This window comes from Lichenostomus cassidix, chromosome 5 (genome assembly GCF_008360975.1).
Source record: "Lichenostomus cassidix isolate B80296 chromosome 5, HeHo_3.0, whole genome shotgun sequence".
NCBI lineage: Eukaryota > Metazoa > Chordata > Aves > Passeriformes > Meliphagidae > Lichenostomus > Lichenostomus cassidix.
Window position 1 is genome coordinate 5446126 of NC_139486.1, and position 26388 is coordinate 5472513.

Here is a 26388-nt window from a genome sequence, read left to right on the forward strand (position 1 = left end):
CTATTTAAAGGTTTTATTTTATTATTATTTTGTGCCTTTCTGCCTGTTTCTGTGCTGATGAGAACCAGTGTCTGGCAGTGAGGGCCAGACTCTGTCACAACTTGGTACAAAACACCTCAACTCAGTCACAGGAGGCAAATTCAATCTCAGCTTCAGCATCTCACCAAGAATCCCTCAGAAACATTGCTCATGTCTGTGCATTGTGGTTATTAGGTGCAAGAAATACAGTTTTTAAAACTGTAATTAATCATTTCTCAGTAATCTCTTTTTCTACGCTTTTATGGCATCAATGGGTATGACTGTTTATTATGTCTTACCTATAAAATCTGACCTGTTTTATATACTCTTTATGGAAACAGTGTACAGTCATAAATTAAAAGATGCAACTGTTTTGGATATTTTACTGGTGGTCCTGTATTTTCCTGCCAAAAGTGCAGCTGTTTTAGGTTTCTCGGGATAACATTATAAAAGGCTGTGTGCGTTTTGCAAGTTTATGCTTGGATTGCCAAGCCAGAGGTGGAATGACTCAACCTTCCCAGGAGCAACATGTACCAAGTGAGGAATCAAAACAGCGGCTGAAGCGCGGCGCGCATGGCCCCTGTGGAAAGCATTTCTTGTTTATGGGGTTGTGTCTGGTGGTCAGGATTGGAGATGTTCATCCTGCTGCTCCTGCTGGGCTGTGGATCTGTTTGATGGAGTTTTGGTGCAAAACTAGTGGAGAATAATCTGGTTTTGTGCTTGTCTCATGGGGTGCAAGAGCTGCAGGGTGGAATGGAGCCATCCTTTACCAGGAGCTCTCAGCGTGTGTGGCTGGGTGGGAGCGCTTGGAAGGAGCCAAGGGGAGCCAAGAGCTTGTGGCAGTGCCAGGGCAGGCAGTGTTTGTGTTTCCATGTCAGCTCCTGCTTCCATGTCAACTCTTGTTTTCATGTCAACTCAGTGGTCTGGGGTAGAATTAGATGGATCTGCAAATGGGGAAGTTTGGAGTAGCCAAAATGATGATGGCTTCCTACAGATCTGATTCCCAGGGTCAATGGGCTCCAGGCACAGAAAGGCTGAGAGCAGGAAGCTCAGCCCTGTGGTCCTCAGGCACAGTAGGCTTGGGGGAGTCTCTGACATTAAGTGACAGAGCTGAAATCCCCCTGCTCCTGTGGGAGTGCAGGAAAGCTTCTGGTGGTGTCCTTGTCTTGGCAGGACCTATGGAAGTGGGGAAATAAACCATTCCCCAGAGCAAGCACAAAGAACACAAACCCCTCAGTGTCCTCAGCTCTGTGCCACCTCTTGCTGGGGCAGCCTGGCTGCAGGTGCCTCATTGCTTTAACTCATGGAAGTGTTATCCTGCTGTGTTCAGCTGGCAGTGGGCAGCTCCATCTCCTTGCTTTCTGCTAAAAGTAGCCTCAACCTCACTGTCCTGTGAGCTGCAGGAGTGTTTGATGTGTTTCTCCCTGCTCTGAAGTAACTCTGCTCTTTGCTGCAGGTACCTCACCCACGTCCGAGCTGCCTCTCCGCAGGACCTCGCTGGGGGCTACACATCCTCCCTGGCTTGTCACCGAGCCCTGCAGGACGCTTTCAGTGGGCTCTTCTGGCACCCCAGCTAGCCAGGGAGCACCAGCCTGTGACCAAGGGACACCCAGCGGGGCGAGAAGCAAACCAAGCCAGCAAAGGTGGGGCAGAATCGCTGCCACGTGCCTCAGCCGGGCTGCACTCACTGCTCTGTGCCCTCCTCGTGTGCAAAACCAGCTGTGCTCAAGTGTTAAAGGGGAAAAACAAAACCCGTCTGCAGCAGAGCTTTGTAAAATGGTAGATACATTCTTGTGGAGGGGGAAACTCGTTAGTCATGTGGCACTTTGCTGAGGGAGGCTGAAGCAATAAGCCACATCTAATGGAAGATGTGAATAACTCAGCTGTGTATGTTTGAGGCTTAAAGACATACACTTGTAAATTTTTTTAAATAAAGCCAGACTTTATTAAAGTTTGTGGTTTTACTCTTATTGCAGGGTTTTATTTGCACAAGCATTTAAATGCCATTTTGATTATAACATTTAGTGTCAATATTCAAGCCTACATTTTCTTCCCATAAAACTAGTTTCCCCAGTTTAGACAAGTGGGTTTTTCCTCCTGCCAGCTGGATGAGATGAGAAACTCTGGAAATATGCTGACACAACTCTTGTGTGGGATCCTTCCTCTGTGTGTCACTTGGTCCTTACCTTTGCCTGGAAAACCAATCTTTAGCTCTAAGTCTTTCAGCTGAGGTGCTCTAGAAACAATCTAAGAAGCCTGGATAGAAGTTGAAGCCACTGAAGTACTCAAGACTGTGGGGTTCCTTTGTAGAGTTTGTTTGTTTTGCTTTTATGTTTGTTTTCTTGTGTTTAGCTCAATTTGCAACTTTACTGTCATAAACTCAGGAGGTTCTTTAGGCAGGAACACCCCTTTGGCTTCAGGGATGATCCCTGGCACTTGATCTGCTACTTTTTGTATTCCTTCCCCACTCCTTGTAATGGAATGTTGACCACAGCAAGAGATGGACTTCCTGTGGCAGGACAGGACTCTGCCATGAGCTGTATGAACTGCAGGAGATGGGAAGCTGCTCAGGACAGTGACCTTGGACCACATTTTATAGGCCACCTGCTCTTAGCTGTTGAATCCTGCTCTGAGGAGTATTTTTTCTATACTGTAATAAGAATGAGATCTACTCCAGACTTGGTGCTTTCTTACTAAAGAAAATGTGAGGAAGTGGCAAAATTTCCATTGCCCTTTGAAATCCTATTGGTTGTGTCCAGAACAGCTGGTGACAAGGAATGTTACACAAGGCAGAGGTGAGGAAAAGATCAGATCCTTCCCTCCCCTCCTCTCTCCCTTTTCTGCTCTCCCCTCTCCCAGACTGGCAAAGATGCACCTCACCAATTATCTATTTATATTCAGTTTGTGAAGCCCCAGGTCATGCCCTAATGAATGCAGAACTGCACATGCATATTAATATGTATCATTTAAATACCCTTGTTAACTTGTGTGTAGCTTGGCTGTTATTTATTATTTCATTTCTTGTACACAGAACTGGTAACTGCACAGAAATCTGGGAAACCCCCTGGTTATGACTGTAGTGACATATCTGCTATACTTACATCTAAACTGAAGTTATGCTGCTGGAATACATTGGCATTCAATCCTTAAGGGAACAAAACTTCTACCAGTTCAAATCCTTCCCTACCCTGGGATGCTGAAAATCAGAGTTATATATTTTATAGGCTTGACCCAGAAATGATGATCAAAGCCTTGTTTCTGTTGCTGCAGTGGTGCCAAAGCCCTAAATTTGGGCTGTGAGGCAATGTGGAGTCACAGGGACCTGCAGAGATCCCAGGGTGAATGCATCGTCCCAGAGTGGTCAAGGGCCTTATCGCTGCAGCAGTGTTTGTGGAGCTTTCCAGAGAACTTCAGATGTTTATGGAAAGCCAGAGGGCAGCAGCTGGAGAGCAGCAGTGGTGTCAGGAAACATGACAGGCAGCAGAGCAGCAGCGAGCCCAGGGCAGGATCCCAGCCCAGCAGTGCCTGGGAGCAGAGCACACGCAGGTTGGAGCTGCTGTGAGTTAGAGGCTGTGCAGGAATGCTGGGGCTGCACTGCAGGCCAGGGAGGAATGAGGATACACGGGTGAGTCACAATGGGCTCTCCCTGGGGATTGATAAATGTGATCCTGCAGTAACCAGGCTGCGAGGGATTGCTCCAAACACGGGCTGGGTAGCCAAGGGAAGGAAAGGCTGTCACACGGAGCCACAAGCAAAACAAATCCCCGGCCCTTGGCGGTGTTTGGGTGAGAACCAAACATCCAGCGGGCTGCAGGCTCAGGGATGGAGCCACAGCAGCAGGGCCAGCAGGGTGACACACATCTGATTGCTGGGCGTGAGCTCCGAGCTTGGGCTGAGGGAAAATATCTGAAACTGAGAGGGCGAGCCGAGTTCTCTGGCCAAATAAACTATTTGTGGTTGACATTGCCCAACAATAGTTTGGATGGGTAAGAAAAGGAAATCAAAGGCAGAGGCTTTTCAAATCCCTGCAGAATACAAGCAGCCAGCCAGAAAGATCATCCAGGGACTGCAGCAGGGGAGCAGGCAGAGGTGGGGAGAGCTGGGAGAGGGTGGAGGCACAAAAGCCACGGGAGGACACAGTTTCAGGAGGACAGAACTGTTTTTCATGTGCTGGTTTAGCCTGACCCTGCAATGCAAGCAAGAACTTCATCTGCAAAGGTGCAAAAGGCATTAGAGTCTTTCTGGCTCTAACCACGGGCAAACACAAAGTTAGGAGTCAACTAATCCCTAACTAAATCTTGGTGTTAAAAAGCATTTTTTACTCAAAACCTCAGGATATTGGGCTATTTGGCCTTTTTGGTATATCAGGTGAAACTTTTGAAAGGTTACCTTGAAAGGAACCTTGAAAGGTTACCTCTTGCTTACACAAGAGCTGTTTGTGCATCTGCTAACCATAACCCAATATTCTGGAACCAAAACATCTGTCAGGGAGAATCCAAGGCAGGGGTTATGTAAGTCACCTTCCTAGACCCGACAAGACATAAAAATCTCTTCTCCCCACAAACTGCACATTATCAAAATGGCACAGCAGGAAATTACCCCAGGCCATGCCACTGAATTAGGACAGGGCGTGAAACAATAGAGAGCAGGGAAGTACCAAAACACATTGATTATAAAAGAGCAAAGTTTTAATTTTTTTGTAGTAACAACAATTTCCATCTGGTTATCAATCCCACAGTGAAAAGAAGAGGTGACTGCAGTTAGCAAGGCTCCCAAAGGAAAGCTGCAACTCGATGGGAACACAGGCCTGCTCCCAATAACTCAAAGGGTAAACCAGAGACACCCTAAATATCCTTTACACAAACTAAGGTAGTCACCATAGCTCTGGTCTTCAACTCAGTAACTTCTCTTCAGAGGAATCTTGGCTGGTACACAGACGTTTCGAGGCTGGTTTTGCTGGGAAAAGGTTAGAAGTAGTAAATTTAATGTACAGTAAACAGACTGACCTAACCACAAGCTCTGGAACAGGGAGCTCTGTTAAGGGATTTAACAGGAAGAGATGAGAGTTAAAATCAGGATTAACAGTCACAAACGAAAACTGTTAGTGCAATAATGGGGGGTCTTTACTGAATGCCAAAAAAGCCTTTCAAAAAACTTGTATGGAGCTACATTTTGACCTACATTTCAGTGCTATCTAGTAACAGCATAAAAATGAAGTTTCATGTCATTAAAGCTTTATAAAAACCTCCTTTCCTCCAGTTCATGAGACTGAGAGCCTCTCTCTGTTCCCTTTGTCATGTACTGCAAAGCCCAAGATCACTGAAACCAAGCAATTTCTACAACTACTTCAAGAAAAAATGAACAATTATAAACAAAACAACCAAATCAAAGGGTATCTATGTTTCAGTTAAATTGCATCAGGTACAGAACCTGATTCTGCTGATGTGGTGACTCCAGACCTCACTGAATCCATGTCAGCATAAGGAGAAGGTGAGAGCTGGGACCAGTCCCTTGGAAGTGCACTGATCTGGGCAAAAATGCAGCTCCAGTTCTGAAGTACCGAGCTAACAAAAACGTGTGCTTGGCATTAGATCACAGAGCCACTGAACATCCTGCACTGGAAGGGCTCACAAAGACCACTGAGTCCCCATCCTCCCCCAGAGCACAACCTGAGGCATAACGGTCTGGTTTATGGCCTGTGGGGTGATCCTAAGCAGTCCCCATTTTTCTGGGGAGGCTCATGCTGGGATCAGAGGAGCAGGCTGCTGTTACCAAGGGCGAGGCAGCCCTGCAGCTGCTGCACACATGCAGGCACTCTGTCCTGCTGGCCACCTCTGCACTCAGTGCCACATCTGGCACCATTGTCACATGCCCAGAGTGGCCCACGGGGCTGACAAGGTGGGACCAGTCTAAGGCAGCAAAAGGTGCAGCCTGAAATCCCAATGCCATGTGGGAGGTTTGCTCCTTACCTTCATCAGGGCATGGCCTCTTGTAGAGCACATCTGCTGGGAGCTGGAAACTGAGGCACAGCATCTCCTTGTTGGGCGCCACGTTCCTGACCAGGAAAGCGGAACAGCGTCCAGCCAAGGAGGTTCCCAGCGAAGTTTCCGCTCGCTCCTGAATGTCTCTGGCTGGGTTGCTGTGTTTGGAGAACCCATAGCAGTGCACAGTGGGAAGGCCAGCAGGGCTGCAAGGCTCCCCGACCAAGAGATGCCTGAAAACATCCAGAAACTCCACAGCCAAAGCTGGCAAATTCATCACTATGTGGAAGGCGGTTTTCTGCCCTTCTTTCAGGAGTGGGAGCTCTTTGCTGAGCTCTTCCCTCACCGGCCCTCGCAGGAAGTCCCTGCCATCCATGTTGAAGGCTTTTACCTTGGTGTCCACTTTGTTGAGCTTGCAGTTGTGCAGCAGCCAGGTGTAGGAGTCGGGGTTGAGGTCGTTGGCAAACACGCGGCACTTTCTCCTGGCTGCTGGAATGGCGAAAGGTCCAATCCCAGCAAATACATCGAACAGAACATCGCCAGGCTTGAGCAGCTCCACTATGCGGCTGTGCTCTGTGGACAGGCGTGGGTTCCAGTAGACTTTGGAAAAGTCCAACTCGTAGGCAATATTATTTTCTTTGACCTGGAAGTCCAAAACATTTGCTTAGACTTCTGTGTTCAAAAGCCAGGCAGATTTGAGCATTATCAGTACAGGTAATGAACAGGTACATCGGTATTGTCCCACTGGTAGCACACATGAATCTTAAATAAACAGATCAACTAAGCAATCAAATAAACAGATCTTAAATCAATAAATCAACTCATCAGACAGCCTTGTCCCCAGTGGCAGTCCCAATGGCTGGCTTTACACAGGCCTCAAGCACCAGGCTGAAATGAAGCAGCAACTTAAAATGGCCCTAAAAAAACCTGAGGGTTTTCAAGAGCTTTGTGGATGGCTGACAACTCCTTTATTGAAAGCAGACCTTGGAAAGATGCCTCAAGCCCTCCTTTGTGGAGTGCACACAGTAAATAAGCGTCTGAGAATGATAGGCCCAAGAACAGGAGCCGTCAGCCAAATTCAAAGCCACTGGGAGCCAGTTCTGCAGCCTGAAAAATACTGTACTTCATCTCCCAAGGTGACAGAGTCTGGAAACTGATCCAAACCCAAGCTTTGGGATGACCACTATCTTAAGAACAGACCTGAAAAGGAACAGTATTTATTCAGACGAGAATGGGATGCAAGATAATACTCTCTTTGCAGCAGCATGTGGAATTGTCTGATTGCAAAGCACAGTAACCTGGGATCCAAATCACCACATCGTTTGCTTTGCCAGCAAGAAACATTCTGAAGTGTCTCTGCACTTCTGGATGCAGCTCCATGATGTGCCAGGTGTGTGTGGTGACACCCATCTGCATAATATTTGGTTGCCACTGCTGCATTAACAATTCAGCTGCCTTCTCTCTGCATGAACAGGATGTTCCCCCAAGCTACTCAGCCTTTTTATTTGGTAATCTCATGCTTTCTCTTTTGAAAGTATAAAACTGCTAACAGGTAGAAGGTGTTTTGTGGAAGCAGTGGCCAAGTTTCCAGCCACAGACAAGAAACCCTATATGAAGAATACTTGGCAGTTACACAGTGATTTCACCTGATAAATGTCAGAGCAGAGGAGACCGGAGGTTTGTCTTGCTGCTGACAAGAAAGGAAAATGGCAAAGGCAAAATGCTGCTGAAATTGCTAAATTGGTGAGATTGAAAATCAGACTCTTACTTTCTCTACCAGTCACTGTACAAAGCTTGGTGAAATTAAGCAAACTGTGTTTTCTTTCAACAAATCAAGTTTGTAATTAGTATCTCTAAGAAACCTTTACTGCAGCTGCTTTTACACATCTTTAAATCTAGGCTGTGAATTAGAAAGAATACATATCTTCCTGATCTCTACAGCTGAGTTGGCCCTTGGCAGACCAAGACAAAGGAATGCAGCACTAAAAGCCAACCCTTAGGCTCAGACAGGTGTCAGGAAAGGCACTGTGCAAAGGAATGGTCTCAGCAGCATCTCTGCATCACATCTCTCCAGAAGATGCCTTTGGGTTTTAGCACATTAAATTTAAAATACCAGGGGGAAAAGGCCTGTACCTTGGTCACAAGGTTGTTCTCTCCAGCAAGCACTTCCATTTCAAAATTCCTGTATGTGCTGTCGATGATATTGGTTTTATTCACTACACAGGTGATTCCTGGATTCTTGTCCATTATAACCTGGCCTGAAAGAGAGGGTAAAAGATATTCTGGTTAAGGGACCATGACCTTTTAATGCTCTACAACAGCCACAACAAACCTGCTATTTGCAGCTAAATTAACAAGTTAAGTGTGTGTTGGAACAACCTCCCCCTAATGACTCAGGGCTGCAGCTGTGACCTTTCTAAGGCTCACACTTCACCCTGGCCTAGTGCTCAGTGCAGTGAGAGCACCACAGTGAGAGCGCAGAGAACTGTGCCCCTCCATACAGCAGCTTTGTAACAACACACAAACGACACAAACACCTTCCTGAGAGGAGCTGTTTTACCCACCAATCAAATGTCTGTAGGGCAGCTGGTGATCCCTGAGATTCAAATGAGCAATGTGGCCAACACGGCTGAATCCAGAGGTGACCTCCTGACCTTCGGGAAGCACAGCTCGCAGGATCTCCTCTGACTTGAAGTTCTCATAAGTCAGCTCCAGGTTGTACTTGGACACCTCAGCATGGACATTGAGCTCTTTCAGGACCTGTTGCTCTGACTCTCCCAATGAGAATTCTGGGATTTTATGAGGATCCAGGATAACAAATCGACTGTCCTCATCCTCTGGATCCTCCACCACCCGCTTGAGGCCGGGACGCTGCAGTACTGACTGTTTAAGGGACTTCAGCACACAATTCACAATTTCTTTCTTGACTTTAAGAGCTGGAACAACCACTGTCCTTTTGAAAGCTTCTCTGTTGAGCAGTGTCATCCCACGCACTCCAGGATGTGGCAAATACAGTTCTGGATTAGCTTTATCCTCCACTGTTTCAGGCATTGTAAAGAATGTGTTTTTTTTAACTACTACAAAGAGCCCAGGTATTCTGCCAGAATATTGTGCCAATAGCATCCAAACTGCTGGAAATGATGTATTTGATGCAGCTGTCCTAAAATGATTAGTTTTCAGTAGTCTGGCACAGTATCCCAATCTCCACAAAGTCCTAGAAGAGAAATTATTCATTTTATAGACATTATGTAATCATTCCATTTAAAAGGCTGCAAATCACATGGATTTGCTATTCTCTTAAACCAGAATTTCCATCCGCACCAAACAATCCACAGTAGTTTAGTAAAGCTCTTTATTATGAAATATATACTGCAAATTTCTGTTATTTTGCAAATGTACTTTCAGACTCAAACGTTAACTGACTTCAAGCGGCGAGATAATCCCCTCCTGCCAAAAAGCAATGACCTCTCTGTGTTCTAATAAATGTGATATTAATCCCAGTAAGCTAAATGGAAAGATTTCTACTGTCTTGATCCTACTGTTGGATTTCCCCTATGTCTGGTAAAATTCATTAGCAAGCAGTGGTTGCTAGAAAACAATTAGCAACAGTGGTCATGATCACCCTTTGGTGATTTCTGCCTCCCATGCCCCAGTGTAAGGGGTTACATGCTCTGTGAGATCTTTGCTCCACCAGCTGCATGCCAGAAAGGTCATTAATGAAATGCAATATCCCCCATACAGTCCACAGGAGCATTAGTAATGCCTGTTCCTGCCACTGTTCATCCCTGGGATGGGAACTTGAAAAGTGGCTTTACACTTCTCTAAATGGTTTCCTTCACTAAAGACAGACCAAAAGGGCCCAATTTTCTGCTTTGGCACTGGCTGATCCAAGGCAGGAATCAATGGCTCAGGCGGTGCTGGAGGCTGGCATTTCTCCTTGATTTCTTGGGAAGCTTGTGGTGAGATGGAAGGTTGATAAGGAAGCTCTGAAAAGAAATTGGTTCTCTTGCTTTCCTCAGCTGCTGCACCCCAGCCATCCAGGCTGGGTGTTCTCTCCTTCACAAACCCGCTGGGCTCAAACCCTGGCAGAGCTGCTCCCACTCCCACCCTCCCTCCCTGCAAACCCCAGCTAGCTCCTCGCTGGACTCCCTTCATCTCCCAGCCAGCCTAAGCCAGGATTTTGGCAGAGCGCACCTCCTTCTGAGAGACACGCTGCATTCCTCACGTCTGCTGCACAGCAGAAACCCCTCAGCCGGAGGCCTGAGCACCCCCGTGCTCTTCCCGGGGCATTCCCGGGGGATGGAAGCGGCTGGCGTGGCGCTCAGAATCGCTCAGGCTGGAAAAGCCCTCAGCGATCACCGAACCGAGCTGTGCCGAACAGCACTGAGTGCCTCACCCAGCCTGTCCCCAAACACCGCCACGACAGGGACTCCACCGCTTTCCTGGACACCGTGCAGTGTCTAACCATGCTTTCCGTGAACAAATTCCTGCTAATGTCCAAACTAAAGCTCCTCAGGCGCAGCTAGGGGCCATGTCCTCTCATCTCTCGGTACCGCATTAAACCCACACGCTAGAGCCGCCCGCAGCGCTGGATCGGGCCGGAGACCACTGCAGCCACATCCCAAGGTGCCTATGGACACAGCATCGCTCCCCTCATCCCCGCGACGCCCTTTTATCCCGCGATGCCCTTCTATCCCGCTCTCCCCTCACGGAACGCGCTCCCCCCTCAGCCCTCCCGCCCCTCCCTCACCTCATGCCGGGCGCCGCGCGCCGCGCGTGACGCCATCCCCTCGCGCCGAGGTGGGCGGAGCTGAGCGTTGGCCACGCCCCATAGTGACCACGCCCCCTGACTTGCCCTCAGCGGGGCGGGCACGGGCTCGGTGGCCACGCCCCTCAGCCATTGCCCCGCCCCCTCGGCTATTGCCCCGCCCCCGTATTTGAGCACGCCCCTCGGCCCCGCCCCCGGCGCTCCCCTCAGCGGCGCTCGGCGGGCGCGGGGGGCGATGGCGCTGCCGCCGCCTTGGGGGTCCGGGCGGGTCCGGCCGCTGTCCGCCCGCGGCTGCTACCTGTCCGCCCGCCAGGAGGACGACGAGGAGGAGGAGGACGGGGAGACGGCCCCGCTGCTGCCGCCGCCGCCGGGCAGCGTGCGTGTGAGGGGCGGCGGGGAGGGAGCGCCCCGAGGGGCTGCGCCGGGTGCTGAGGGGAAGCTCGGGCAGCGCGGGCTCAAAGGTCGGGGGGACGGCGCTGTGAGGGGCGGTGAGGGGCTGACAGCACGGGGAGTCACCTGGAGGGGGAAAATGAGCCTCTGCTCGCAGCGCTGCTCCTGATCCCTTCGATTCGCTGCTTGCTGAGCGCTGGAAGTGCTGCCATGTGCCCTCGGCGCTGCTGGGAGCACAGGGAGAGCTGCTCCGAACCGTACATCTCGCTGTGCTCGTTCTGCGCTCTGCCTTCACTGTGCTCACAGCTTGTGGGCGTACTGAGGTTCTTACGGGGCGGCATCGTGTTGCTGCGTGTGCACAAGGGCTTGTCTGCTCTTGGAATGAGAAATGGCATTTTCTGATTTAGATTGAGGAGGGAAAAGTTGACTGTTGCCCCCTTCCTTGAATATCCTTATATGAACGATCAAAACGTCTCTCACCCTAATTGTATTTTTTTTTTCTCCTGGCCTTTTCACAGAGTTCTTCAAGTCATGGTTCTTCCTTTGTTTTTTCGGTGTTTAACTTGATGAATGCAATCATGGGCAGTGGGATACTTGGCTTGTCCTATGCCATGGCCAACACAGGGATTGTGGGGTTTAGGTAAGTTTTCATTTTAAAATTAATCTTGTAGTTTTAAATGGAACAAAACTTGGATTACTAAGACTCCTGTGCAAATCTGAGGAAGAAATAAATAGCTTGTGCTTTTCAGAGTTGTTGATTAAGATTTTCCCTTCTTTGATTTAGTCATCCAGATCTGGCCTAATAGAAGTCCTGCCCAGATGTTTCAATAAATTGCCACATGGTGGCAATTTCTTGGCCATTACTCCTGATAGATTGATATTTGCCTTTCAAAACTGTTATCTCCTTTAGTTCCAGGGCTGGGCCTGGTGGAATAGGATGGATACACGGCTGAAAACTCTGAATTAGTGCTTTTGTTTGCACTTTTGCTTGTTGCAAATGCTAACCTGTTGCTAATGAGGCCAAAGTCACTGGAATTGTCACTTTGACCATTTCCTAAGCATTGGTTTCACTTCACTGGAAGATGTCTGTTTGTGTACATGTGCACACACAAATTCCCATGGTTATGTCCATTTTGTAATCCATAAATCAGGATTCACCCTGTATAGTATGGGATATTCTTGGTGAAAAATGTAAGAATCAGGGCAACTTGGCCAGTACTGGGAAGAAGAGAGACCACGTGAACCATAGTCAGCAGATAGAAGCCATAAAATGAGGAAATCTTGTCTTGTGGTAGCTTAATTCTTGCAAAAGTAGCATTCTTAAGGCTTGAAAGTGCATTGTACTGTAAAAGTGCTTCAATTGTGAATATCTTGTGGTTTTTAGTATCTTGCTGCTGATTGTTGCCAGCCTTGCCTCCTACTCTGTGTTTCTTCTGCTGAGTATGTGCACTCAGACTGGTAAGTGAAAAGGATTTATCTAAGAGTGAGCTCTGAAATATTTCTCAGCTTTATCTAAGACCCAGTATACAGATTGCAGTTAACAGCATGTTGTGTCTGGTTCACTGACCTTGAAATATTTAATGTGTTTAACAATTAATATCTGCCATTTAAAAATATGATTTTGAGACTTCTTATGCAAAGCCGTTGCCAAACTGTCTGGTTTCTAGGTTTTTAATTTTTTTTTTTTCAAAATGCCTCTCTTGTCTTTCCTGAGAGATCCTGTATTTCTGCTGCAAAATTATTTTGGTGCTGTCTGAACCTCACTACTTCAGTGTAGCCTTTGCTTTCAGTGCAAAGAGCAATAAAATAAGAGCAATAATTTTAAGAGCAATAAAATAGCAGTCTTTCATTCTCTTACAAGTAGTATATATATTTTGTCCATAGTTTGAAATGGATACCTTCTTGCTTTTTTAATAGTATTGTATTATCATTATTCTCGTGGTGCTTTATAGATGGAGATTATAGAGCTTTTTTGATGCTGAATGAGAAGTCATGTTGCAGTCCTTGGAAACTGCACTGCTTTGAGACAGTTCAACCAGTACATTCTAATACCTGCAATTAAATCTGCTCATGGTTTAATTCCTGCTTCTTTGAAGTGTTACTGAAACAACTAAGTTATTCCTTGACTTCTCATACACAAAGATCATGTTACAGCAGGAAGTCTCCCTGCTTATTGTTTCCTTCTCATCTGTTCTCCTCTCTTTTCAGAGGTGGTGGGAGAAAGCTTCTGCCTCTTTCCTCCTTGGCTCTGTTTTCTTTAGCTGCCTTTGGTCTCTCAGATGATTGCTTCCTGATTCTTCTTAGATCTGCTGCTCCTGTCCCCACCTGTTGAGTGATCTTCTTCATACATTCTTAAAAAACACCCCTCAGAGGTAGGGTTACTTTTATTGTTGATATTGTTGGCTGCTTGATGATTTGGGATTAAGTCTTTGGTAATTTTTTTCTCCTTTTGGAGTGCTGCTTATTAGAAAGGAATCAGAACCTGAAACATGTAGCTAGAGAGATACATGAGAAGCAAAAAAGGTACACTTGGGGTAGTTTTAATGTATAACTGTTTAACCTCTTACTTCAGACTGAAAAGTTCTGCATTTTAGGAGCACTAAGTGGTATTAAGTTGTTGTCTAATAAAAAAAAATTAAAAATTATTTTAAAAGAATTATGATGAGGGGGAAAACTAAGGATTAAAGTTTATTGAAGTAAGAAGAGTTTTGATGTTATGAACTTAAGAGGCCTAAGATGCAAGAATGGTTTAATTCCTCAGTTCTTGTCCAAAGGCAACAGTCCACTCCAGAAAGCATTTTTGAAATGCAGATAGCTGAAAGCAAGGAACACTGAAGTGACAGAACAAAGTATTTCTCTTGTTTGAAACTAATAATCAGTTATCACCTAATGCTGACAGGCAGGACTTGCACCACAGCTGTGTCTGGATAAGTTTGCTGGTTTATCACCTTCAGTGTTTTGATTTTTTTTTTTTTTAATAAGATTGATTTGAGATTATATTTCCTATAATTCCCATCAGCTATTGAAGTAATTCAATGTTAGATAGCATTCCAAGTTTTTCCTTGGAACACTGTCTTTAAAGTGGGAAATACAAGCTGTTGTACCTTGACAAAGTAAAATCTCTGTACGTGTTTGATTCCAAAGTAGGTGATTAAACTTTTTCTTTAAAACAATCTATATTCATTTGTAAGCAGTGTTACAGTATTAAACTTAATCCATGGCAACAAATTGGAAGGAAATCTTAGTATCCTTATATTAAAGATGAGCTAGAAAAACTTAAAGGGTGGTGAAGAGAAGCTGTTGAAAGTGTTTGTAAACTTTTATTTAGGAAAGAGCTGACCTATAAAACACCTTCTGAAAAGGAAGCTCTTATACTAATTCTTTTTTAAGGAGAGGCCAGGATTTATTAAGCACAGGCATTTTAGTTGCAGTTCAAAAATAAAGAATTGTTTTCATTTACTCAGTTATGTTGGTCTGGACTTTGACAAAATCAAGTGATTTGTGTAGATGAAAAGGCTTAGCAAAAAAAATATTCCCGAGTGCCAAGTGTTGGGTTGGGATTAGTTCAGTCAGTGTTTTCTCCTGGTGTTAATTCTGTATGAACTGTGTTGTTTTGGGCTGATAAAAGCTAAGTTTACTCTGTAAAGCAGAGGAATTGGGAATTTAAGTGGGATGTGCTTTGAAATTTTGTGGCTTTCTTTTTGTTTTCATTTTAGGATTTAGTCAGAGATATTGCTAGGACTATACTTGCCAATTTCACTTCACATTTAAAGGGATAATTTCCATGGAGTGTTAATAATATTATAAAAATCAACCCAATCAGGCAGAACTTATTTTACTTTATATAAATTGCACTAAATATCTTGCTCCATATATCCTTGAAATTACAGAAGTAATATGATCGAATAATAGGGTGTCCCAGTGTTCACAGGATGAAATGGATTACAAAAACAGTTACTACAGAAAATACTCTAAGGTTTCATACTGCTCTTTTAGAACTTTGTGGAAAATTTGTTCTCTTTGCTGATAGCTCCTCATACATGTGTACTGAATGTTTGTTACCCTGTGGTAAAAACAACTTGCTCTGAAATAGGTTTAACATTTTCCTGATTTTATTTTTATGCTATTGAAGATGGCCACCTAAAATATATTTTTTTCTTCTGATCAACTACCTTATAAATAGAAATTAGGAAAATAAAGGGTAAAATCTAGTAAGGCATAGTTTTTATTTAATTGTATCTGTTAGAGATACTCCAGGTTTACGCTGAAAGCTGACTCTTGGTCATTTAATACTGTTACTTCATTTATATTGCCATAGTCTGCTGATGTCAATAGCAGAGCAGAATCTGAAACAGAGCCCTTGAGAAAATCATTTGAGAAAATTAATTAAGTTTTGTTGGTTTCAGTTTTGGTTTTGTTTTGTTTTTTCCCCGTCTCTGCAGTATCGATCATTGATTGTGTGCAGAACTTCAATGAAATAAAACCACCTAAGCTTGGGCAAGTCTGAGGCTCCAATGCTGTCACCTGATCTCTGTGAAGTGCCTGTGTCTGCCATGTCCTGTGTCATTTATTTCAGCAAATGGGGCTTCACTCAGGTGTGAAAGGCTGCCTCAGCAGCTCAGCTTGCAAGGCTGGGCCCTAAATTAAGATGTGACAGGAGCAGGAGCAGTGTTGTACCAGACAGAACCAAGGAAGAGAAACCAAGAGTTGTGACAATAAAATTGTGTGGGCTTGAGATTGATTTTACACTCTGAGGCATTCACAACTGGTTTATTATATACCAAGAAAGTGAGTGGTATTTCTCAGAAAACTTTCATTTTTTTGGATATTGCTTGACTTTCTAATAACAAAATACAGAGTAACAATGAAAGGCTTTAATATAACTTTTCTCTGAGAAGGGATTGTTTTGAGTTACCAGCAATAACAGAAATGAGCTTCAGCTAAAACCCAGCAAAATTACACAGGAAACCACAGACTGTTTTAATGTAATTATGTAAGTCAGGTGCAGGTAAGGGCAGGATTTGTGTTTTGCTTTGGGTTTTGTTTTGGGTTTTTTAATAATAGATTTCAACCAGGGAAGGTGTTTACCTTCAGCTCTCTTGAAAATAGATAGTGCCTAGTTTTTAAAAGCTGGAAAGATTGTGATGTTTTTATTTGTAGAAAGATGAAAATTTATCCTCTGTTGTCATTTTAACTTAGTAAAAACCAGCTGTTTTAAGAAATAACATACAGAAATATCTTAAATCTAATTGTTGATGCTAATTTCATAATTTACCTACGGAGAAAATCTTTAGGAGAAGGCAATTTGCCATTAGTTTATTACTATTAATTTTAAAATATTCCTGCTGTAAATATTAAATTGAGTTGCTGCAGAGTCTTTGAATGTTTGAGCATAGAGCTGTGTTTTGTAGCAGGAGTACAGGTGTATATAAAAGCTATTTTGTAAATAAAAAAAGAAAAACCTATGAAATATCTTTTAATTCTGCATTATTAATTTAAAAAGGAGAAAAAAGCACCAAATGTAGAATTTTCAAACCTTTCAAGTTAGAAATATTTTAGCTCTTTTTTTTACCCCTTACCAACAGCTGTCACTTCTTATGAAGACCTTGGCCTGTTTGCATTTGGATCAACTGGAAAAGTGAGTATTCATTTTTACCTCTGTTTTTCTTCTTGGTCTGGTATGCAACTGTTCTTTGCATAGTAAAGAGACATAAATGAAATAAGTAGTATAATTGCTGACACCCTAGTATGCTGAAAAAGCCTGTTACAGCCTGAAGCTTTTCCCTAGGTTTCAGTTCATATGGCTGCTTTGTGGAAGCTCAACTTTTAGTTAAATGTCAAATGGATGCCCCTTAAATGTAAGATTTTGTGCTGCTTTCCTGTCAGATTGTTCATTTTGAGTTGTCAGTACAAATCTGCTCACTGGCATTGCAGTCCTGTTGGCTCAGCACTCAGGTTCAGGTTTGATTCAGTCTTACCTCTGCTGTAAAGTGCTAAGAGACAGGAAAGTGATTTACTGCTGCTGTTTCAGCATTGAGTAGGGATCTAAGATCAGGGATGGCCTTGCATGTTGTTTCCACAATAGGAACAACTGAGAGTATATTTCATGCATGTTACTTGTTTCCTTTTTGTTTAATAATCTGTTCACATCAATGTTTCTTACTTGTTGTTTTATCTCATGATAAAAAAAACCCCCAAAATAGAAAAAAGCAAACAAAACCCAACAAAGAAAGAAAACCAACAAACAAAACCCAACCAAACCACCATCAAACTAACCACTTCTGATATGACAGTAATCACAATATTAATTATGATTTTTTTGTAGTGTGTACTGAATCTCTTTTTCCTAATAGTTCATGTTATCCAGTAATAGTGGGTACACAGGAAGTACTGCCTGTGAATACTACACATTTAATGTTAGGAATTCTATGCTCTGTGTTCTAGTTACACCATACTGAAAGCAGGTTTTACCACACAAAAATGTGATTTTAATGTTTTACTGAAACAATGCAAATCTTTAGAAATGAGTTGGCCCCAACAGGCTAAAGTCTGCTTTCTTATGTCTTAATGTCACAGAATGAAACCTGAGCTATCAGGTGTTTGTCAGACTTCCATTAGCATTAATAGGCAGATGAGTGTAGTCTGAGGATCAATATTTATTGATCAAATTAAGAAGTGATCAACCTCAAGAGATAATAAACCTTGATAATAGCAAGGCGTAAGATACAGCTAATTTTTACAGGAGCTGTTCTGTTCACATTAACCATAAGCCATTACTTGAAAAAGTGATAGAAATTTAGAGCCTAAGGAGGAACTAAAATGTGACTTAACTCTTCCTTTGCCCTGAAGCAGGGCTGAACATACATAAACCATTCTTGGAAGATGTTTGTCTAATCTGTTATTTAAAAGCTTAAGGAGATTTCACAGCTTCACATTGTAGTCAACGTGGGGTTTTTTTCTAAGTTTTCTTAATATACTTTTTCATAATTTTCAATTTAAGTAATTTGTGCTGAAAATTATCTGGCTTTTTATTTTCAGTGTGCATGAAGAACACTGGAGTATTTCTAGGTTGGGAAGCTGTTTTTTCAATATAATAATTAATCAAAGTTCACCAAACTTTCCCAGTCAACCAATGTTTTCTGGAACAGTTATCTTTGTTTCTTGAAGGATCTTTGATATTTATGCACTTTGCTTAAAACTTGCCTGCAAAACAGGCTTTGCTGCTTCTGATTGTGTTATCTCACACTGTTTTCTCTCTGCAATCCAGTAACTCTTAGTCATGTATTTGAGATCTGCTTCCTGAATGCCTTGCTTTTAACTGATCTTGTTGATTTTAGGCTTTACTACTTCACAACCATTCTGAATTCTCACCTGTTCCTAAACACTTCTCACTTCAGTCAGGCACAAATAACTTCTTTTTTTTTCTTTTTTTCTCTGTAATAATGCTTACGTCTTCCTCACACACAGGGGATGATACAGCCAGGCCAGGGTAGAACCTTGTTTGAACTGGCAGCTTAGTTTGACAGTAAACCACTGGTTAACCACTCTTGAAGAAAAGCAGTTACTCAACCTTATGGTGATTTCCTTTCAAATGTATTTTTCTGAGATTTGTAAGAATGGAAATTTTCTGCTGTTGGAAGATTGCTGATTCTTGCTTTCCAAAGGTGTGAACTGTTTGTTTCCATCTATGGCAAATTCCAAGATACCATATTTTTTTTTCTTCCTTCCTTGATGACTTTTGAACTGACTTTGAATTAATTTGAAATCTAAAATTATTTTTTTCCCAAAAACCAAATCTGTAGTATTTCTCATTACTGTAGCTTAATTTTTTTCCAAGTTGACTTAATAGCAGCACTCATTTAGGAATGTCCTACATCAAGTAGAGCTGTGGATAAAAAGAAAAACTGTCCTAGATGATCATGGTATCTTAGAATTGAACTCTAAAGAAAACACTGGGAAAACTTTGTAGTGACTTCCAGGTTTTTTTTAGTTGGAAGTTAATTCTTTTGGATTCAGACAAGTATTTTAATAGCCTGTGGTCATTTCTGCTTCCATGTCAGTCCAGTATGAATAATCACAAATGCTAAAGAAAAGTCTATCTAGTTTACAAGTTTAAAAAAACAGTGACTCCTGACAGTTAAAAATATTTAAAAGTAAGGAAGTACACTTGAGCTTGTACAAATACCTGCTGTCTGTCTTTTCAGATGCAGATGATAATTTTCATTTGTATTCACCTGATACCACTTATAATGCACTTATGTTTTCAGTGATTTAAAAACCTTATCTTCTGCAGAACAGGCTTTACTGTAGAACTACTCTTGCTTTGTCTCAGAATGAAAATGTGATATTTTCAGGGAGATTTTTTTGCTCCCATGTTCATTTTAGATGGTGCTGGTTTCCATGTGTTAAACTCTTCACCATGAAGAAGATGCCCTTCCTTTCAGGACTAGTTATCACTGCTACATCTGGTCTATTTAAGATAATACACATGTGGTTTATGCCTGCTATACACATATGGTTTTAGTTATCCTTACCCTTTCTAAAGAAATCAATTTTTTTATAGGTCCTTGTTGCAACTACAATAATTATCCAGAATATTGGAGGTAAGAGACTTCATATGCTCAATATTAACTGTGTGGAATATAACCTCTACAGGCTTCAAAGCTCCATGAACACCAAAGGCAATAATTAAAGTGTTTTTAAGAAACTGATTAAAAGGACAGAAAACTTAAGGGAAAGGCTTTTGTAATCGTGCTGAGCAGAAGGGCTGTAGTTGTGGGAGAGATGGGGGAATTCTAATTGGAAGGGGCTGAGGAAACAGCATCTCCTCTCTGCCTTTCTGTACATTTGTATCTGGTAGCTGCATTTTATCAGATCATGTGTTTTGGGTTTTGCTGTTGGAACCTGCTTATGCATTTTAGTGATTTCTGCAGCCAGTGAATGTTTACTTAGCTGTGATGTTTCACATGTTCTGCATTAATGGGAGCTTTCGTTAGCTAAATAACTTGTTTTTTGGGAGAGTTATCTTCTTGACTTACATCATGTGAGCTGTCCACTTCCACTGTTCTTATTTTATCTTCCTTGGTGCATGGCATAATAAAATAACACTCCCTGTCTTTGTACTTGAACTCTTACTCAGGTATGCTCACATGCTTGACAGTCACTAAGTATTTAGAAATTATTTGTCTGAAAATAGACAGAACAATTCTAAGTCAAACAAAACAATTTTAATTTTTTTTGTCTGTTAGTGGATACTTTCTCTTAAATGAGGGAATTCTCTGAAAGCTCCTTTCTCTGTTCTCTACCACCCAGAAGATACCCATATTCACGTGCATCAACAGAAGGAAACAGCAATCCAGTGCTGTTCTTTCCTTTAGGATCTCCTGTCAAATCCAGACAATTCAATGATTGCTGGGTTTTGTCACTGTGTAGACACCTGGATTAGACAAATAGCTATGCTTTCATGATAAACTTGGAATATTTTCTTACACTAAAAGTTCCAATATAATAAAAGCTGCCCAGTTGAAATGGCTATAAAAATTCAAGCATTAATTTTAGGCAGGAGTGACCATAGCAATTCCAAATTAAGGACTATTTGTTCATACAGGTTTTAGAGGATGTTCTGTAGCAATGGACAAATCTTTTAATTTCCTTTCCCGTTTAAGTGGACCTCTAAATAAACAGTAGAAAAGGAGGAGGGATACACAGCGCAGGTTCTGGAGATTCTGGGATCACAGACAAGACTCTGTGGTCAAAGGAAATATGACTCATTTCTTCCTCATCACAGTTCATAACCTTCTCTGTGTCATTTTTAATAAAATTCAGCTCAGTAACTCTGGAGCCCCAAACCAGTGCATGCTGGATGCTGCAGTCCAAGTCAGCCCCATGTCAGGAACCAGCTCTGAAGGTGACTCTACTGCAGGCTGATAGGCTCCAAAAAAATGAAAAAAAAAGGGATGAAGGGTTTGAAGGCTTCCCTTGACTTCTTGGGACACAGCCTTGACTCTTAAAGAACTGCATGGGAGGAAAAGAATTTTTCTTGTCTTTCTGCTCCTGCTGCAGATTTTAAATGGGAATGGTGCAACTGAGGAGTGTAGTTTGTCCTGAATGGGATCTGTGCTGGGATTAAGTGTTCAACCTGGGCTCTGCTGTTTGTAGTGTTCTTTTTGTTTTTCTGCCTGGCTGAAGGAACCAGCAGCACAGTGCCTGTTGGGCAGACATCCAGACTCTGTCAACATCTTTGATTTCAGAGGAAGGCTAAAAATAAAATTGTTTTCTGTTACCTCTTCCATCATCAGACCTGGGCACGTTGCATCATAAAGTATCTTATTTCAGAAGTGATTAGAGAGCATGAGATAACGAAAGATGGCTTGTGATTAAGCAACTTTACCAGGGTTATTGTCACTATCTGCATTGAGTCTGGGCTTTTTTAAAAGTTTGTTCTGATCCCTTCTAAAAATAGTCTAAGTGCAGAAGTGATTTACATTAATTTGTGGTGGAGAGAGCATTTTAGTAATAATTTTAATAGCTATGCTTTCCAATTTGTCATCTTTGGGTTTTGTTTTTTTTTTTTTAAAGAAGGCTTAATATGCAAATTTGAATTTGATGTTCTAATTGCACCCGCTTAGGGATTTGTGTAGATAGGGGAATTGAATTTTTCTATTAACAGGATACCCAAGGAAAAAAAGAACCATTTTTGTATAGCTGCAGGAAAGCACTGATGGGTCAAATTTAGAATTGAAAAGATTAAAAAAAATTCCAAGTACATTGTTTGAAATTTTAACATGCATCTCTAACGTGACTGTTTAACTTTTCCTGTGGATTTTTAATCGTCTCCTGAAAGACTTTGTGTTCAATTAATCCAGGTAACACAAATCAGATACCAAAATCCATTAAAGTATCAAGATTACCTAAGGATGCACCAGGATAGTGAACTAACTTTTCAATATCCAAATGTAAATTAAAGTAATTTTAATGCCATAATTCAAAAGACTTTATAGAATATGTAGAGCTTAGAGTGACTAAACTTGGAGAACATTTGCCTTGCTTTCCTTATAATCAATATGTTCTTGTTCTTGCATTATAGGTACTTTTTAATGAGAAAAAACCAAAGGTTGAATAGGATGGCCAGTGCTACTAATTTTTATTTTCCATTTCTCAGGTTTTTGACCCAATCTGGCATCTCTTTAATGTAACCAGCCAGTGCTTAGTTTCATGTGAACTGCCTTGTTCCTGAAAGGGCTGGTTTTTGTGTGTGGATGCAAAGTGCACAAGAGAAAGGGAACTGTCAAATTGCACCTCCCTGGCTGTTAAAGTTTGTTCATCTCCTCCCAGCCCTTTCCTGACCCCTTTCTGTGATCTTCCCAATGTCCATTTCCCAGGTGCTGTGCAGAAGAGGATCTTGAATGGTTCTAGATCACATCAGGTGCTCTTGGGGAATTGTAGGCCTGGAGGCACACAAGGAGAGAGGGAGGCTGCCATCGGAAATGCTGAGCTCCACGGCTCTGCTGGCTCTTCATGTCATCCTTCCCAGGAGCAATTGGAGTTGGATGGATTCCCTGCTATTGTTTTAATAGTGTTGTGCTTCTAGGAAGTGATGGATGAGGGACAGTGGGCCAAAGCCACGGCTGGGAATCACACAGCCCTTCCCCCTCCCCTGCCAGGAAAGTTCTGTGAGCTTCCTAGGTGCTTTCTCAAGCAGGGGAGGAAGAAAGGAGGAACAAGGACAGCAATTTCTCCTTCTAGGATTGTCCTCTCTGTGAATGTGACTGAAAAGGAGGACAGTCCACAGCTGTGTGCCTGAGAGAAAATCTTTAGGACTCCTAAAGCATTTGTAATAAAGTTAGAGAAGGACAGATTTTTAGCAAGGCTGGTGGAAAAATGGAGACAAACACAATAAAGTATTGCACAAGAGCAGCTCTCAGCCCGTTGCCAACACTAACAAATCCCCAGCACTGAGGTCTAGCAGGAAGCATGCGGAGTTTTCCAGCGTGCTTCCCAGGGCTGGGGCTGCCATCAGCTGAGGGTCACTGCTGGCTGAGATATGGCTGGGCTCAGAGGGCCTGGGGGTTGTGATGCACATAAACATCACAAGCTGCTGAGAACAGGAGTTTAATTGTTTAAAATTTATTAGTAGTGGGCTTAAGTGCTGCAGTAGAACTGGCAGTATGACCGTGTAGCTTAGGTGGTCTCTGTGAGGTGTTTTTGCAATATCATTTTTTTTTAAAATTTCTTCAGATAACCTGCCTTGGCTTGCACCCAGGTGGCCATTACAGTCACTCGTTGGAACTAAGCTTTCCAGACAGCTATCTTAATTTTATAAAGAATTAATTGTTTTCTCATATAAATGCAGTTTAATTCAGTGTAATTTCTGTAACTGGTTCTTTTTGATTTGGTTCCCATGTTCTGCAGTTAACGTGTCCTCAAAGGTGCACGTTTTTCTTCTTTCTAAGAGTCAGTAGTGAGGAAAAAAGCTCGTTCCGTATCCCAGGAACGCTCTGTTATCCTCGGCGCTGCCTCAGTGCCGTCGGCAGTGACTGCAAGCCACAGAATTCGTTCCAGTGGGTGATGCTGTTCTGGAGCTGCATTTTATGGCCTGTTAATATAGTCAGGGTGACAGACAATACACAGAGACCCTGCTGTGAGTGTAAGACACCCTAAAATATGTATTTACGATCGCGTGGTTCGTATTTTTCAAACTTCCCGAAGTCAATCGAGAGACGTAGCCACTGTGAAAAGCAGCTATTTTAAAAAAGCAGCACCACCCTCTGCTGGCCTGGCCCGGCCCCGCACACCCTGGGCTGCCTTCCCGGGAGAGCTGCCGGCAGCCCGGCGCCTCGGGAACCTCCAGCCTTCTGCCCTCTTCCACATCCCCTCCCCTTTGTTTTTCTGCGAGGTAAACAATGAGATATTTAACTTACTTCCCCCCGATATGAATTCATATATGTGTGCTTTGTGTGAGTCCCTGCTTAGAGGTGCTGTTCAGAGCCTAAAAAAATAAAACTCTTTTATCAAGTTAATTGGGCATTTTTTAATTGCAGATTATTTTCTTTTGTGTTCTCCTTTTTTTTTCTTCCCCCCCAAGTTCATCCATTCTGCAACTTAGTTCAAAACGTATTTGCAAAATTTGTTTCAAATTTAAATAAAGCAAATATTTTTTTAGACTGAGAGCGTGGATGGGAATAACCTTTGTGTGATCAGTGAGAACAATACTCCAGAAACTTTTAAAGTAAATGAATGGTGCAAATACTGGAGGAATAAAATAAAATAAAGCTTGTTACATGCTGAAACCTGCATCCTTAATACTTTAAGAAATTGCTGAGCTTCCTTTAAGTATGGGAAATCTAATTCTGTTTTCAAACAAGCTCAAATGTTTGTTTTCACAGCACGGTTTACTTTTGACCTGAAAGCCTAATTATCCTGACTGATTCAAAGTGAGGATTTCCAGTGCAGAGCTGCCTTAATTAAGGGCAGGTTTGTCAGCTTCTGTACTAATTTAACAATTGATGACCCATGCTCCCGTGCTTTCCTATTGCAGTGAGTGGTTCTTGGAAGGTTTGATATTGTAAAGAATATTAAACTTGCTTTAAGTAATCATAAAAAACCCCAAAACAACAATAATCCCAACCTGCAGCTGTACTACAGAATGGAATATGTGATGAGCTATTATGTAGGAAACTTGTATATTCTTTTAGCATAAATGTGCACTTACAATTATGAGTAATGAAGTTTTACCTAAATAAATCTACTGCCTCTGTGTTCCCTGTAAAATAAGAAGGATTTTTTGGTTTATTTTTTAAGCTTGCCAGAGGTATGTTCCAGAGTAATTCAGGTAAAAGCTAAAGATAGAAGGAAAAGGGAGTCAGAGGAACAGAAGTTCATCAGGACGAGTGTCCATAATATGAAGAGAAGCAAAAACATTGACAACCTGTTTAAATTCTTGGAAATTTTCCATATGAACAAGGATTACATCTTCTGTCATGGACTCCATTCTACATCTGTATTTAAAACCAAATAAATTATCCCAACAAAATTTTTTAAGCTTCCACTAAGAGGAAATACTAAAAACTCTACTTGACCCGTCTTCTCCTGTGGGGAGTTTGGAGGGGAACTTGTTTCCATCTTTGCAGAGTGCTTAAAAATGGAAGACATTTTTATAGGGCTCTAATATGATCATCTAGAGTGGTAGATGAGGAAAAACTAACCAGAAGAGTTAGTCAGTCCCTTCTGTTAAACGATTTGAAGGGATTTATCACCATAAATTCTACATTTACGTGTAAGTTTATTGTACATTCTCTGGCATCTTTGCTGTGGACTTCAGCACTTGGTCCCTTTAAAAACATAACCTTTATCAACTGTTTTTTCAGGTAGGGGCACATCTGCTCAGTGTTAAACAATACTGTAGCACAGCAAGGACATTCTGAATAATGTATGCATGGTATGTGTATTTATAGAGAATCACAGCTCATGGTGGCAGTGCAGGCTGTGGTAATAGAAGTGTAAAGCAAGTACTCTGTTTTATATTTTAACAAACTTTTTTTTTTGTCTGTCAAAGAGCTAATAGCAAGTTTTCAGATCATGGCAAAGTATTTTAAGAGTATAATCTCTTGCTGCTTTCAACACAGCGTAAGTCTCCTGCATAATAAACTATTAATATAATTTTGATTTCTGTAGGATACTGGTGTGCCAAGGTCTGTTGGGAAGTTCAGAACTGCCTAGTTCTCCATCAAGTAGTTGGTGCATATTGAAAAATATCTAAAACTAACATAATAAAAGCAAATTCAGGACCTGAAAATTAGGAAGTGACTCTATGAAGGTTGCTCACATAGTTCCAGTTCAGCACTTGTGGCATCCCCATATTGCTGCAGCCTCAGCTGGAATAGGTATCTCGTGTCAGTATTTCCAAGTGGGATAAATGAGAGCACAAGGGTGTGCTCTTTGTTGTGTTCCCTTGTGTCACAGTTCAGTCTCGTGGCTCTGTAATCTCTTCCTTCCGCTGCACATTAAGGCTGCCAAGGAGAGCTGACATTTCATTTGCACCATGCAACCTGATGTGGCTTCAGTCATGGTGGGCATCAGGGAAGTAAGTGAGGTACAAATTGTTACTTGGAGCAGAGGATACATGACTTTTTGTCTGTCCCATTCTATGCTCTTGATTCCTCAAGTAGAAAAAGACTTGTCATATTGTTTTAGTTTCTCTTGTTTTAGTTTCATCTTTCAAACAAACAAACA

The 26388-nt window shown here is 42.4% G+C and overlaps 3 protein-coding genes across 7 annotated transcripts in view; 2 read left to right on the plus strand and 1 right to left on the minus strand.

The window, feature by feature from the left end:
* MNAT1 (MNAT1 component of CDK activating kinase) overlaps positions 1-1969 on the plus strand; it is a 116075-nt gene extending 114106 nt beyond the window's left edge. The window contains exon 8 of the mRNA XM_085061119.1: positions 1475-1969. Within this exon, the coding sequence (XP_084917245.1) occupies positions 1475-1595 (121 nt within the window). The 3' untranslated portion in view covers positions 1596-1969. The remainder of the gene's footprint in view (positions 1-1474) is intronic.
* A 2719-nt stretch (positions 1970-4688) lies between these two features.
* On the minus strand, positions 4689-11435 carry TRMT5 (tRNA methyltransferase 5). 3 transcript variants are annotated; one of them, XM_085061113.1, is made up of 5 exons: positions 11284-11435; positions 8564-9213; positions 8133-8257; positions 5988-6642; positions 4689-4974 (listed from the first exon to the last, which is right to left on the minus strand). In XM_085061113.1, the coding sequence occupies exons 1-5, from the start codon at positions 11418-11420 to the stop codon at positions 4910-4912; spliced, it is 1632 nt and encodes a 543-aa protein (XP_084917239.1). In that variant the 5' UTR covers positions 11421-11435; the 3' UTR covers positions 4689-4909. The 3 variants fall into 3 exon arrangements, with proteins under 3 accessions (XP_084917239.1, XP_084917240.1, XP_084917241.1); XM_085061114.1 differs by lacking the exon at positions 11284-11435 and adding an exon at positions 10750-10832; XM_085061115.1 differs by lacking the exon at positions 11284-11435 and adding an exon at positions 10194-10700.
* Positions 10958-26388, plus strand: part of SLC38A6 (solute carrier family 38 member 6) — a 38221-nt gene continuing 22790 nt past the window's right edge. For 2 of the 3 annotated variants that reach the window (XM_085061116.1, XM_085061118.1), the window contains exons 1-5: positions 10958-11149; positions 11676-11797; positions 12542-12615; positions 16743-16795; positions 19721-19760. In XM_085061116.1, the coding sequence (XP_084917242.1) occupies positions 11003-11149; positions 11676-11797; positions 12542-12615; positions 16743-16795; positions 19721-19760 (436 nt within the window). In that variant the 5' untranslated portion in view covers positions 10958-11002. The remainder of the gene's footprint in view (positions 11150-11675; positions 11798-12541; positions 12616-16742; positions 16796-19720; positions 19761-26388) is intronic. The other variant, XM_085061117.1, reaches the window with a different exon arrangement.